This window comes from Lagopus leucura, unplaced genomic scaffold, assembly GCF_019238085.1.
Source record: "Lagopus leucura isolate 7727_CA_CO unplaced genomic scaffold, USGS_WTPT01 105-0_obj-0_obj, whole genome shotgun sequence".
Lineage (NCBI taxonomy): Eukaryota > Metazoa > Chordata > Aves > Galliformes > Phasianidae > Lagopus > Lagopus leucura.
The window spans coordinates 31,348-46,484 of record NW_024964320.1 but is presented as its reverse complement, the minus strand read 5'-3'; the positions used below and the strand labels follow the sequence as shown (position 1 = coordinate 46,484).

The following is a 15,137-nucleotide window of genomic DNA, read 5'->3' as shown; positions in this document are numbered from 1 at the left end:
GGGGGGGCCCAGAGCCACAGGCGGTGGTGGTGGGGTCGGTATCTCCTCAGCTGCCCTCCCCCCTGATGTGCCCTCAGCACATCTGACAGTGGCTGCTTGATTTTGCCCTGCAGCTGCGAGATGGGTTGCAGCCCTTCTCATTCATTCCAGGCGGGGGAGGGGGAGGGGGGCTGCCCCAAAAAGCACCACCACGTATTCAGAAGAAACCTTTTTTATTATTTTTTTTCCCAAAGAAAAAAAAAAAAAAAAAAAGCAATATAAATATTAGAGTATAAAACTTGCGTGTAACACATCGACATCGGTCTATACGGGTATAAGAAGGATATAAGCATATATATAATATATAAGTATAATTCAATATTAGACACATGGAGAGGGCAAAACGTGTTTCATCTCACGTACACTCGGAGCACAGACCACATGGAGAGAAGATACAGAGAAAGTGAAAATACTGCTGTTCCACAAGTTAGTTACTGAGATAAAATAACACGCCACTAAATACACGACACTCGCTACGCTACCTCAGATTGCAGGTTAAAAAGAAATATAAAGACTACGATTCACCTACAGCGTTGCTGGGGGGCAGGAGGGGGGGGGCTGGCAGCTACATGGGGCTGTGGAGCAGCTGTGGGGTTGGGATGTGGTGATCGTGGTGTTGCCCCCCCGGGGTGTGGGAGGGGGATGTGTGTGCGTGTAGGGGGTGAGTTAAGTGTTAGTGATCAAAAAAGAGCAAAAAATCCTATGTGAAATCGAGTGGCCCTTAAGGGGGGGCTGGGGGGGACCAACCTCTCCCCACCTGCACCCACTTCGGGTGCCAAATTCCCTCTCTGCTTTTCTGGGGGGAGGGAAGGGCATGGATGCTGTGATATGGGGAGCTTGAGGTGTCCCCAGCAGCACCACCAAGGCCACCAGGACACTCCTCTGGGCTGAGCCCGCTTGGAAGGGGCACAGCATGGAGAAATCCAATTCGTTGTCCTCCTGTTCCCTCTGGGAGGTGGAAACCCCAAAGCCAGCACCCTCCCCCCTGCCAATGTTTCATCCCAGCTGATCCCTGGGCTCATGCCATTGCAGGGACCCCCAGCCCATAAATCCCCATCCCAAACCTGCTCCCCATGTGCCACCAAACCCACTGCCACTTCCTCGGTACCCAACAACCCCCCGCCCCCTCCCCCCCACTGCCCAAATACAAAGCACCTTCACCCCATGCTGCATGGCCATGCGAGGACATCCTGGAGGCTGGGGAGGCGTGTTCCAAAAGTGCAGCTGTGACGCAGGTGACACACACGCGGGGTCACGGAGAGGCGCAGTGCAGCCCCTCCCAGCCCCATAGCTTTAATTCCAAAAGAACACTGACTGTACATATAAATATTTACTGCAACGCAGGGACGAGATGTGTCTGCTCAGAGCCCCCCCAGGGCCGCGCTGAACCCCTGCTCAGACACCAGGAGCTCTCAGGCCATGGCTGGTTGTACTTGAGGGGAAAAAAAAAAACCAACAAAACAAAACAATAACTGTTTAGGATGCAGCTCTGCATTGTTCCCTTTGACTCATGCAATACAAACACTTTTTTTTTTTTTTTTCTTTTCTTTTTCGGATAACAGCTGAACAGGAACTGAAGCACTCCCTACCCACAGATCCACTGCTAACGAATAACCCAGGGTGAGTTTCATGATGTTAAAGAGCAGAAAATGTGGAGCACGGGGCTTTATGCTGGGAAATTCCTTTTTCTTTCAAAAAAAAAAAAGAAGAAGAAGATCAAAGCTCTATAAATTAACAGATGGGTGTTACAGTTATTTACACTGGACGAAGCTGAGCAAGAGCCTCGTGCCTTTCTCAGACCATCTGGGAGCAAATCGAAGCCAAGGATTTGGCCGAAGCCTTTCGACCTCGTGTATCCTAACACCCGAGGGGTCGTATAAAACGTTAGCTGTATTCACAGGGCACTTGTTTGTGTTAGCTTTAGCTTTCCAGATTGCTTTTCATCATGAGACCTAACAGCAGGCAGCCTGCTCCTAGCTCTGACGATGACAAATACATTCGCAGCGCTTCCTATAACTTTTGCGTCGCCAAGAAATCAAAAATAAAAACCAAATCCACATTCGTCCTCCTGTGGTGTTGGGGAGTGCTGGCACGCGCTGCCCGGCCGCTCTGACGTCTCCTTTCTACTTCTTCTCCTTCTTGCCAGATTTCTTCTTGTTGCCACCCGAGGGTTTGGCGTCGCGTTTGCCGGCGGCGTTGCTCAGCGTGGCGGTGCTGCCCGGGATGTAGACGTTCTGCCGGTAATCAGGGACGTGCTGCAGGGTGAACTGGGGGCCGTAGCGGGCGCTCAGCCCCATGGTGCCTGTGCCCCCACCCAGGGTTGCGTTGACATCAGCGGCTTCTGCAGGGATGGAGGAGAGGAGCAGGGTTAGCACTGGCTCTGAGTCTTCGTTCCTGTCGCATCGGGGAGATGCCCGCGAGCATCCTTCTCTTCCCTCCAGAGGGAAGGCTAGGTTGAGCCAGGACTTGGGATGTGGGAATGGGATGGGAGGTGGAGATGGGATGGGAATGGGAATAGGGACAAGGGTGGGAGGTGGGGATGGAGTTTGGAGTGGGGATAGGAATGGGAGGTGGGGATGGAGTTTGGAGTGGGGATAGGAATGGGAGGTGGGGATGGAGTTAGGGACGGGGTGGGAAGTGGAGATAGGCTGGGGATGGGAATGGGGACAGGGATGGGAGGTGGGGATGGGGATGGGGTTGGGGATGGGAGGTGGGGATGGAGTTTGGAATGGGGACAGGGATGGGAGGTGGGGATGGAGTTAGGGACAGGGTGGGAGGTGGAGATAGGATGGGAATGGGGACAGGGATGGGGTTGAGGATGGGGATTAGGTTGAGGATGGGAGGTGGGAATGGTGTTGGGGATGGGGTTGGGGATGGGAGGAGGGAATGGGGTTAAGAATGGGGATGGGAGGTGGAGGATGGAGTTGGGGACAGGGTAGGAGGTGGAGATGGGATGGGAATAGGAACAGGGATGTGAGGTGAGGATGGGGTTGGAGATGGGAACAGAAGGAGGGGATGGCATTGAGGATGGGAGGTAGGGATGGATGGGGTTGGGGATGGGAGGTGGAAGGTAGGGATGGAATTTGGAGCGGGGATAGGAATGGGAGGTGGGGATGCAGTTAGGGATGGGGTGAGAGGTGGAGATAGGATGGGGATGGGAATGGGGACAGGGATGGGGTTGAGGATGGGGATTAGGTTGAGGATGGGAGGTGGGAATGGTGTTGGGGATAGGATTGGGGATGGGAGGTGGGAATGGGGTTAAGAATGGGGATGGGAGGTGGAGGATGGAGTTAGGGACAGTTAGGGGCAGGGTAGGAGGTGGGGATGGGATGGGAATAGGGACAGGGATGGGAGGTGAGGATGGGGTTGAGGATGGGGATTGGGTTGAGGATGGGGATGGGAGGTGGGGATGGGGATGGGAATGGGGTTGGGAACAAGTGTGGGAGGTGGGGATGGAAATGGGAGGTGGGGATGGCATTGAGGATGGAAGGTAGGGATGGGGTTTGGGATGGGAAGTGGGAGATGGGGACAGGGATGGGAGTTGGGGGATGGAGGTAGGGACAGGGGTGGGAGGTGGAGATGGGGTTGAAGATGGGGAGTGGGTTGAGGATGGGAGGTGGGGATGGGGTTGAGAATGGGGATGGGAGATGAGAGGTGGGGATCAAGTTTGGAGTGGGGATAGGAATGGGAGGTGGGGATGGAGTTAGGGACGGGGTGGGAAGTGGAGATAGGACGGGGATGGGAATGGGGACAGGGATGGGGTTGAGGATGGGGAATAGGTTGAGGATGGGGATGGGAGGTGGGAATGGGGTTGGGGATGGGGTTGGGAACAAGTGCAGGAGGTGGGGATGGCATTGAGGATGAAAGGTAGGGATGGGGTTTGGGATGGGAAGTGGGGACAGGGATGGGAGTTGGGGGATGGAGTTGGGGACAGGGGTGGAAGGTGGAGATGGGATGGGGATGGGAATAGGGACAGGGATGGGAGGTGGGAATGGTGTTGGGAACAAGGGTGGGAGGTGGAGATGAGAACGGGATGTGGGGATGGCATTGAGGATGGGAGGTAGGGATGGGGTTGGGGATGGGAGGTGGGGATGGGATGGCGGTGGGAATGGAGACAGGGGTGGGAGGTGGGGATGGAGTTTGAAGTGGGGATAGGAATGGGAGGTGGGGATGGAGTTAGGGACAGGAGTGGGAGGTGGAGATGAGATGGGGACAGGAGTGGAAGGTGGGGATAGAGATGAGAATGGAGAAAGCAATGAGAAATGGGGATGGAATTGGGGATGGGAATGGGAGCTGGGGATGGGATGGAGTTGGCAATGGGGACAGGGATGGGAGTTGGGGATGGGGGTAGGAATGAGAGGTGGGGATGGAGTTGGGGATGGGAGGTGGGGGATGAAGATGGGGATGGGATAGGGAACTGTCTGTTCTGCCTTGCTCCCTGGAGCACAAAGACATCCCTTCCCCAGCAGCCCACTGTAAACACTGCACAGCACTGACCATTAGCAATGCATAAAGGTAAAGTCAATATCAGTGTTTTTCCCTTCCCCCTGCATCCAAAGCCCTGACCCCAGCATTTCCCCAGCCAGGTTTATTCCGGGTGCAGACAAATCAATAAAGAAAATCCTCCCTTACAGCACTGCAGGCTGGCTCTGGGATACAAGCACAAAGCAGTCAGTACAGAGGGGGATGGGATGGGAATTCATTGCTGCCAAGCTGCAGAGAGCAGGCGCAGAGCAGGGAAAGGAGCGGGGGCCCCCCCGGGATGCTGGAGGCAGAGAGCAGATGGAAATGGGGGGATGTGAGAGGGAGGATGTGAGCAGGGAGGGAAGACAGAGCGTGAGCAGCTCTCCTCTAGCAGCCCTGCACGATGAGCTCCGACACAGAACAAGCCCAATGGGAAATGGCTTTGCTCAAACTCTCTGCATGCACAGGGGCTGAGCTCAGCTCTCTCGTGCGAGGGGCTTCAGCTGCCTCACAGAGATGCTCTCCTGGGAGGCTGCAGAACACCACGGTGCCTGAAGGGCCCCAGGCACAGCTCATTCGCCCTCCATTCACAGAAGGAATAAAGGCAAACCCTGAGCAAAAACCTCAGGCTGGTCCTCCTGCATCCTCTCCCCAGGTCAGCCCCATGCATTGCTCCTTGCATACAAAGGTCACTGAAATACAGTGCTTGTTGTGTCCCCTTGAAGAGGTTGGAAGTGTTAAGCAATCAAAGCTTGAGAAGTTACAGCTGTTGGGAGAGGAGGAGGAAAAAAACACAGCCAGCTTGGAAACAACAGGCTAGGGGGGGGAAATGCACTCAGGCAAAGCTGCAGTTAGGGACCCATGGTGGTGGCAGGGCAGGGCATCATTATGGTCCTCTGTTCTGCTGTGCTTCAGCCTTGGGGCGGCTTGGGCGCATCCCTCAGTGCTCAGGGAGCATCCCTGCTGCTCGGGGGCTTTGTGCTGGAGGAGCACCCAGCACTGCTCCCAGGATCTCATTGGCAGTCCCAGCACAGCCTTCCAGGAGTGCAGTTCCCAGCGTGCCGGTTGGTCAGGGCGAGAGCAACGGGCTGTTCCTAGGTAACATTGACATTAGGGATGAAAAGGAGAGGGAACAGGGACAATGGAGGTTTATAAATGGGCACCCAGAGGCTTTTGCCAAGCAGGGCACTCCAGCTCTCCTTGCTGTAAAGGTTGTGCTCAGCCTCTGCCAGCAGCCAGCCACTGCCCAAAAAAGTCCCCAGGCCCCTGAAGCCACACGGTGAGGAGGAAAATAAGAGTTGGGCAAAAATAGCCCCTTCCTGGCTCCAACTTTCCCCATACGCAGAGGGGACAGGAGGTCGGGGAGCACTTGCTGCTGCAGCTGCTGCCGGTGCTTTTGGGACACCCAATATAGCAGGGCTGACGGCCACTCCCTGTCTGCAGGCTCCCCTGCTGCCTCACAGCACCCCTACACATTCCTGCTGAAATCCAAAGTATTTTGAGGACAGAGTGCCTCCCATGCTGCCCCTCAGTATCTGGTTTCCTGGTGCATCCCCCGCTCCTCGGTCTGTCCCAGCAGCTGCCTCTACAAACCATTGCATTTCCACATTTCCCAGGCTCCCTGTTCCAAAGGCAAAGAAGCTATGGGATTTGAAATGAAGGACAACCCATATGTGAAGAGTAAGGATGCAGGCAGGGCACCATCAGCCCCTTCCAGAGCCTGGGAGCAGAGAGCATCAGAAGGGCTCAGCCTCCCAGGAGTGATAAGCACGGAACAACTCACTGAGTTAGAAGCATCCTCCCACCCCTTGCTCAATCAGGGCAAGCAGATGACATTAAGGATCATGTAAATGACCACAAAACATTATCCAAGGGTTGGCAGCACAAGGTTGAGTGGGCAATTAGCACTGCTCCTCATCAAAGCCTGCACCAATCAGCACTATTTAACAGCAAGAACAGCAGAGCAGGGAGAAGGGGAGACAGATGGAAACGGCGCTCTGGTGGGAAAGAAAAAGCATCAGGGGGCTCCTGGTGCAGTGGAGATGGAGAGAAGGAGTGCAGGCTGAATCCCCAGCACCAGTGCCCCAGTCCCCATGCATGGCTGCCATGGACAAGGGAATGATGGGCTGCACCAAGCTGCCTCTCATCACACTACTGCATCCCCAGCCCTCTATTAGAGGAGTAACGCAGACCTCCAGAGGGCTTGGGATCCCAGAAGTGTGGCTTGGGGGAGATGTATCAAAACAGGGCCAGGAGCTAAACGGAGAAACCAATGTCTGACCTGGAAAGGACCTGCCCATCTCCAGTCCAGGCAGCAGCCAGGAAATCAGCCTTATTTGTGAGCAAGGAAACCGGATCTGGAGGCCCTGCAGGCTATTTTTTTTACAGAGCAGAGCCCCATTTTTGCATTGTTTCCTTCCCTGGTGTGTAAACAACCCCATTGCCCAATGCCTCATCCCCACAGCTGTGGCTCAGCGCTGCCGATGTCTGCCGAGGGCTGCAGCCCTTTCCAAGAAAGCAACACCACAGCACATCCCTCCCCCCTCCCCCAGATTCCTTCTCTCCCACGAGCTCAAAGGAAACATGCAAAGCATTTTACCCAGCGTTTTACGGCTGTGCTGCTGCTCCTATTTTTAAACCGAGGGGGAAAAGGCTCCGAGGTATTTATAAATAAAAGCTTTAGGAAAACCAGGCTCGTTATCCAGAGCGCTGTGTGCAGTGGTAATTGTGCTGCTCTCACACAAAGCCATGGAACACCCCTCCCTGCCTGCTGCTTTCACACAACGCAGCAGAGCAAACCAAGGACACATGAGAATAGCCCCAAACAAAGGCCAGCCACTGTGACCCCAAACCCAGTGCTCTCAGACCGCCCAGGGGCACACATATCTCTGGGCATGAGATTTGTTGGGGTCTCTCTCTTAATACCTGCAGGACAGCTCTAAGAGCATCCCTATTTCCATGGCACTGTGGGGACGCGAGGAAGCTTTTCTCTACAGCAGCCTCAAGCTTTGAGCATCAGCTTCTGGCTGCCCACAGACACAGGACCTTGCAGTAAGTGGGACTGCAGCAGGCATTCACTACACTCCTGGTATTGCCTGTCCCCTGGCCACAAGCAGATCTTCCAAGCCTTCTACCTTCACGCCTCACAGCAAGTCAGGGCACAGCGGATATTTCATTTACTGCAGCCTTCTGAAATCACACAGCTTATAATACATCTCAAGTTCAGCTTTATCATTCAGCACAGCCTCACCACCAGGCAGATAACGCTGTGCAGTACACAGATAATATGGTTTGGATGAAAGAGATAACCCTGTCTACACTTGGATTGATGCTGATGGATCTCTGGCATCTCCTCTTCCTGAATCCTGCCTGTCCTGGGCCCCTCACTATATTGAGGTCATGGAGCGTATCTGGAGAAGGGCAGCAAAGATGCAAAGGGTCTGGAGCACAAATCTTATGGGAAGTGGCTGAGGGAACTGGGATGGTTTGGTCTGGAGAAGAGGAGGCTCAGGGGAGACCTCATCACTCTCTACCTTCTCCCAGGTCACAGTGACAGGACAAGAGGTGATGGCATTAAGTTGTGCCAGCAGAGGTTCAGGAGGTGTTCAAGAAAAGGGCAGATGTGGCACTGAGGGATGTGGTTAGTGGGGATGGGCTGATTCTATTCTACCTCCCCTCCCCTTCTCCCTCCCCTGAAGGGTAACTTCATCAGCATCTGCTCAAGAAGTCTTTCTGAAGCCTCTCCAGTGTACCACACACATCAGTACCACACAAGCATCTTATCTATGGCACACAGCTGAGACGGCCACGGTTTCCCCATGCTGTAGTTTCCCTGCATGCAGTAGAGACTGACCATTTGCCGAGGCCAGGATCATGGCTTGAAGCATCTCCGTGTCAAACTGGTTGTTGGGCCAGGCTCCACCTTCCTCTCCATTCTGGGAGCTGTGGGAATAGAAAACAAAAGGAAAGAAATGGCATGTTACTCCAGCTGGGAGAAGAGGGGTGGGCTGGGGAAGGGATCTGCTGGAGAAGGCAGTGCTGCAGGAAAATCAAGCAGCTTACAGCTGGATGTGGGCAACGCTGGCAGAGAGGAGGGTGAGGGCTTCAAATCCCTCTGTTAAGCAACACACTGGAGTGTAAATATTGTCAGAAGTCTCCATCCCTCTCCAAGGCTTTTGAAGAGCAACCACCAATAACCAAAGTACTTGGGGCTGAGTGGTACTTCTAGGAAGACCTTCCTAATGCCTGCTGGTTGAACCAGCTGGCACCTAAAGACCTCAAATCCCTTTAGCTGTCTTCCCACAGCTGAATACCACAAACACACATTAAAAAAAACAAGAAGAAACAACCCAGTTCTAGACCTGCAGAGATGCACACGCCCTTGTATGACCAGGTTCCTTCTGAAAGCCACATGGGGTTGTTGCCCTTCCAAGTTATTTCAGGCTACAACTCCAGTTATTTCAGGCTACAACTCCACTCTGCAGCTTCATTCATGGGAATGAAGGTGAGAAAATCCCGTGGAGCCACAGGATTTGGGATCAGCAGAGAGGCAGCTGCCCATCACCGAAATCCTGCTCTGAAGGGAGTCCAAGAGCAGCCACCAAGAGCAGCGAGCGGAGTTGGGTGACCACATGGGGCAGCTGCTGGGGGCTGAGCAGGGCAGCTCTGCCTGGGAAAGCTGTGGGGATGCCACCAGGCTTCCCTTCAGGAGGTTTTGCAGAGCAAAGTTACAATCAGCGCTCTGTGCGCCTTCAAACAAGCTCTGCATTGATGTCTGCCAGGTGCCTGGCAGCTGTGTTCAACCACCCCTCACTCATGGCCACAGCTTCCCATCAGAGAAGCCAGGGATGTGTTCCCACAGCCCTCCTTCCAGCAGGGAGACCTGAAAGTCCCACCAGCTGCATGATCACAGCACACATCTACCATGGCTGGGTCCCTGCCCCAGTTACATCATCGCCTTGCAAGTAGGAAAGTCCTGAATGCAAGGCTCTCCCTTTCCTCCCTGTGCAAGTGTCCTGTACAGAGAACTTTTAAACGTGCAGATGCTTGTATGAGTGTGCTGAGAGCCATGATCAGACCCCTACTCCATCACGGAGCAACACATCGTGGAGTAATGCCTTTAAGTTGTGCCAGGGGAGGTTCAGGTTGGATATTAGGAAAAGCTTTTTCTCAGGAATAGTGGTAAAGCACCCGAATGGGCTGCCTGGGGGAGGGGGGGGGGGGGTTGGAGTCACCATCTCCAGGGGTAAATGTGGCACTGAGGGATGTGGGCAGTGGGCACAGTGGGGACAGGAAAGGGCTGCAGCCTCACATCACCACTCTCACTCCCCCGCTTTATCTGTGCAGGTGACACTCCATCCCTGACATAGCAGAGGCTGCCCGCTGAGGCTCTGAATTGCCTGCCATCTGCTGCAACCCGGGGCATCCCATAACCTATTTATACCTTGCCACACGTGCACTGGCATGGCTTCAAGACTTCAAGGCCTGCCTGCCTCAATGGGTGGCAATGCTGGAGGAGCAAGCACTGCTCCACGTCAGGGCTGGGAATAGAGATCCTATAAAGGACTTAGCAACCTAAACCCCATTGCAAACCACAACCCACGCAGCCACCACTTAACCACAGCAGCTCCTGCTCTCCTGCTGGGCTCAGGGCTCCAGATGGGGTCCTACTGGTGCCAAATTGGGGAGAACCATCTCTTCTTCTGACCTGCAGAACAACCCGGTCTGCAGATCCTCCTGTTCTACCCCATGCAGAGCCAGGTCCTTCCTGCAAGCTTACAGCACCCAGCACTCTCCAGTACTGCACAAAGCAGCATGTTGCTCCCCATGATGTCACACTGGAGAGCTATTTTAGAAATGCCAGGGTTGCAGAAGCCCTGATTGAGCTCATTTCTGTATGCAGGAAATTCAAGTGCCTGAATTATTTGCGAGCGCAATCATCCGGAATTCAGAGGCAGGAGAAACATGAATGCAGTAATCTAAAAGCATCCTAAAATAACTTCACATAGTGAAAAGAAGGAAAAAAAAAAGAGGCACACAGCTGATGGGCAAAGCTGGCTGCCTGCCACAGCTATAGGAGAGGGCTGTGAATGGCTGAGGCTGCACTGCCCGGAACAGGAGGTGGTTCCTATGGAAATGGGCTTCAAGGACTGGCAGCTCTTAATACAAATGGCATTTTCTCAATAGGCTTTTTATAAAAACCCATCCTGCAGAGGACAGAGTTGTTTTTTTGTTGGTGGTTTTTTTTTGTTTTGTTTTTGTTTTTTTTTATTTCCCTCCTGTTTCATTCCATTCCACGCTTCAAAAGCTCAGAAAACATCTGGATTTAGGTTTGGGGAATAATCTCAGCACTAAGGTTGGAGGGAAGGAAGCAAACCTGTGTTTGAGACAAAGAGGAACCAGACCCAATGATGCTGCATCCGAGGGATCAAAGCATGGGTACACGGGGCACCACCAAACCCAGCCAAAAGCTCACAATCCCAAAATGGGAGGCATGCCCTGCAGCCCCTGGTGAGGCTCTGCAATGCCTCATTGCTCAGCAGCCCGAAGGCATCAGCCCACGCAGCAGGGCGGGCCTTGCACCACTGACCTGCTATTTTCTGCCACCCCAGCCAACGCATCGTCCCTATTTCCACTTCCAGTACAGAAATATTCATTTCCTTGCAGGGTTTCTATGGAGACCGTTACTATGGCATCCAAATGCCTCACAAACATCTCTTTTTTTTTTTTTTTAGCCCGGTGAATTTCCAAGATTAACTTGTTTTCCACTTGTTTTCCTCATCCTGCAGCTGGAAGTCTGATTTGTGCCACGCTTGTGCTGTGGGTGCCCAGGAGGACCCTGAGGATGTGGCCCTATGGCCCCAGGAGATGCCCAGCAGGGTGGTCACCCGCTCAGCCTCCTCTCTTTACTGGGCTTTTCCAGTCCTTCCAGCAGCACTGCAGCTTCCACCCACCGCTCCAAATCCCACCAGGCTCTGTGCATGGGGGGCACACAGCTGGGGTCCACCTCACCCTGGACCCTTTCCCTTCCTTCCCATTTATCCCCAGCCTCCCATTGCCTCCTTGCCCGCTGGCAGGGGCAGCACCAGCCATAGCATTCCCCTCCCAACCTTCAGGGCCAGGCACTTTCTCCAATCCCTTTCCCCCAGCCCCATTCCCTAGCAGAACTGATGCTCTCAAGCTGACCCTTTCACCCTCCTCCCCCTCCTTGCATCACTGTTTTTCCTCCTTCAGTTTCCTTCAGCCTCCTCCCACACCCAGCCCCAGCCAGAGGCAGCAGCAGCAGCAATAAAACCTCAGCCCCATGTGGTTTTGTGCTGGCAAAGTGACAAGGAGTGGGGAAAGTGACAGCCATCACACAGCCTCTTAAGGTGTGCTGGGGACACAGCCATGGCAGCTCAGCCATGCCCTGGGGGCAGCATCCCTCACCCTATAGCCCCTCCCCCAATCAATCCCATCACCCAAATCCGAACCTCCCCCCAAAAATCAGTGCTAGATCAAAACTCGCTGTGATTTCCTTCCTTCTCCCTTAACAGAGGATGTTGCCTGCCCTTCCCCCACTCTCTGTGCATTCCCTGACTCTTCTGTAATGCAATTATAGGCGCAGGAGAGGGCTTGGACAAGGCACAGATTTAAGATCCTGACTTCACAACAGACTGAACAGTTTTAGCAGGCAAAGCAGGAGGAGATCTCAAAGCAGGAGGAGATCTGCAGCCTCCCAGAGCAATGGGGATGCTCCTGAGCTGCTGAGATACTGCTCTGCATGGAGGGGGGGGGAAGGGGGGTCAGAACAAAGGGCCCCAAAGTCTCTGCCAACCCCCCCACTCCACAAACACACCTGGAAAGCTATTTTGAGACGTTCTTTGGAAATGTGATTGCACCTTTGTGTCAATCCCTGCGCCTCTGTAGCCGAGCATGGTGTGTGCTCAGCTGCACAGGAAACAGATGGAGAGAGGAAAAAATCGACTAATATGTGTCACACCTGCTGGACTCCCCAAAATAATGTTTCTATACATAATGCCACAAGAATGCAACTCCTGATATGCTGCAGGCTGTCCAGAGTGAAAAACATATCCCCTGGCTGGGCTGGTTCCCTTCACCATGCTCCACACCTTCTGCCCCCCCCCGGCAGGATCCAAGTGGCTCAGGGCATCATAGAACCATAGAATCATAAAATGGCCTGGGTTGAAAAAGACCACAATGACCATCTAGTTTCCAACCCCCCTGCTGTGTGCAGGGTCACCAACCACCAGACCAGGCTGCCCAGAGCCACATCCAGCTTGGCTTTGAATGCCTCCAGGGATGAGGCATCCACAGCCTCCTTGGGCAACCTGTCCCCAGGGAAATTCTTTACAGAGAGAGTGGTGAGGTGCTGGAACAGCTGCCCAGAGAGGCTGTGGATGCCCCGTCCCTGCAGGTGTTCAAGGCCAGGTCAGATGGGGCCCTGGGCAGTCTGGTCTAGTATTAAATGGGGAGGTTGGTTGCCCTGCATGTGGCAGAGGGCTTGGAGATTCATGATCTTTGAGATCACTTCCAACCCAGGCCATTCTATGCTTCTGTGTGTTCCAATAAGCATCCAGGAGCACCAACACAGCACCAGGTGTCTCTCCTTCCTATCCCCACCTCAGCACCCAACAGCACAGGGGACGGCAGCACCCGCTCAGAGCACAGCTCCAAGCAGGCTCATAGTGCTCCAAAGCAACATTTTCACTGTCACATTCAATAGGGAATCACAGTCCCACCTAAAGCTGCGAGCCTTTGCACGGTCTGCAGTCCATCCTGCACCAAGACCTGCCTTCCAAATGCAACTGCCCAGCCCTTCCTGGGTTTGTTTGGCAAGATGTTTAACACACAAAACATACACCTAGGCTGGAGGTGCAAATTTTACACTGACAACCTCCAATACTCCACAAAGTGCAGCCCAGGACATGGCACTAGCAGAGCTCAGCAGCTTAGAGCAGCCCCATGGGCTGTAGGAACCCTCATTCCAACCACCCATCAGGAGCCCCTGACTGCAGGCAGCCCTCAGCAGCACCCACAGTCTCTGCGAGCATCGGAAACCCAAAGCTCCTTGAGAGCTTTAAGGAATATTCTCAGGAAGCTCTTTTCCATCACCCAGCCCAGGCAGGCTGCCTTTATTCCTGAAAGCTCAATTCTTGGGGGAAAAAAAAGAAACCAAGAATGAAGAAACCCTCCTGTCCCTCACAGCTCTCCCATTGGTGCTGCTGCTGCAGCATTCCCACAGCCAGCCAGCACGCCCTGCTTGTTCCTCCCTCCCTGCATGGATGGGGGTCAGACGAGGCAGCTGTGATGCTGTTTAACAGGTGAATGAAGCAAACATCTCCACAGACTACATCCAGCGCTGGAAACCAGTGGCACAGGGAAATTCAGGATCAGAGCTCTCTATCTTTTCAGAATTCACTCCTCCCTGTCCTGGAATCAGCTGGGGGTCCCAGTGCTACCCCCTGTGAGCCCCCCCCCACCTTCCTGGCTTAGCCCACCTGGGCTATCCCCATCCTCCCACGATGGGAGGATCACCATGATGGAAGCATTCCAGCTAAGACATCTCCTCCCCCTCAATCCTATGAGCAACCCAGGGCCTTCCCCTCCTGTCCTATTTTTCCCCCCCTGCTTTCTAGGTGGGAAATCCTCACCCAGTGCTTTGCTGAATCCACTGCTGCATGCAGATCCCACCAAGGAGATGCTTGCCCTGCCGTGCTGCCATGGCCACACCACTCAGACTGCTCATCATCGTAATCCCCCCGCAGCTGCTGATCTGATTTGTTTGAGAATTGCATTTGCTGCTCAGTATTATTCCTTCTTCATTTATATTTGCCCAGAGGCAGCATGAGTGGTTTGTTGTTGCTGTTGTTGTTTTTAGAAAACAAAACGCAGAGATTATTAAATAGATCCACTTATCCTCCTTTTTCTCCCAAACAAGATTGAGAACTGCTCTGCCCAGCTACAGCCCTGACCCCCCTGTCTCTAAAGGATGCTGTCTGAACTCTACTTTCTGAGCATGTGCAACCAGAGCTCTCTTGTGTTTCAGATCACAAAGTTTGCTTCCTTGTCCCACATGGATGCACTCTGAACGCAGAGATGTGTGGATTGGAGATGGCCCTGCTCTGCTGAGCTCACCCTGAGCCCTGGCTGCTTGCAGCTGCTGAGAGGCAGCGTGGTTTGTTTTGGTGGCCAGGTTTCCCCAGCCCAGAAATCACTGTATAGTAAAATCCTATACTTAGCCCACGTTCCAGCTTAGGGTCAGTGCTGGGCTCCCGCTGGCACCCATTCAAACCTCAGCCTAAGCTGTCTTGCTTTCACTGCTATTTAATTTAGATTGGGCAAATACAATTAAGTGCACATCCCTTTTCTTCCTGCTGGGAGATGCTGTGCATGCTGAGCCCCAAGCAGAGCCCATGTCAGAGAGTGACACGTGTCAGCAGCAGGTGACACAGCTGTACATGGGCTGACAGCAGGGACAGCCACAGGGCAGGGTTTGGGCAGCTCCAGCACAGCAGAAGGGGAGGGCACTTAGCAAGTAGAGGGAACAGCACAGGGGGAGCATGTGAAAGGCCCACGCCATGGTTTTGGGTTAAGGCCACTGTCCCATGACCTAAGAAAGGTCCCTGCCATGA

The 15,137-nt window shown here is 53.7% G+C and overlaps 1 protein-coding gene across 5 annotated transcripts in view; it reads right to left on the bottom strand.

Moving 5' to 3' along the window:
- Positions 1–195: 195 nt before the first annotated feature.
- LOC122191652 (protocadherin gamma-C5-like) overlaps positions 196–15,137 on the bottom strand; it is a 37,255-nt gene continuing 22,313 nt past the window's right edge. For 4 of the 5 annotated variants that reach the window (XM_042892001.1, XM_042891999.1, XM_042891998.1 and 1 more), the window contains exons 3-4: positions 8,357–8,445; positions 196–2,380 (exon numbers count right to left, since the gene is read on the bottom strand). In XM_042892001.1, the coding sequence (XP_042747935.1) occupies positions 2,163–2,380; positions 8,357–8,445 (307 nt within the window). In that variant the 3' untranslated portion in view covers positions 196–2,162. Of the gene's footprint in view, positions 2,381–8,356; positions 8,446–15,137 lie in introns of those variants that run through there. The other variant, XR_006182440.1, reaches the window with a different exon arrangement.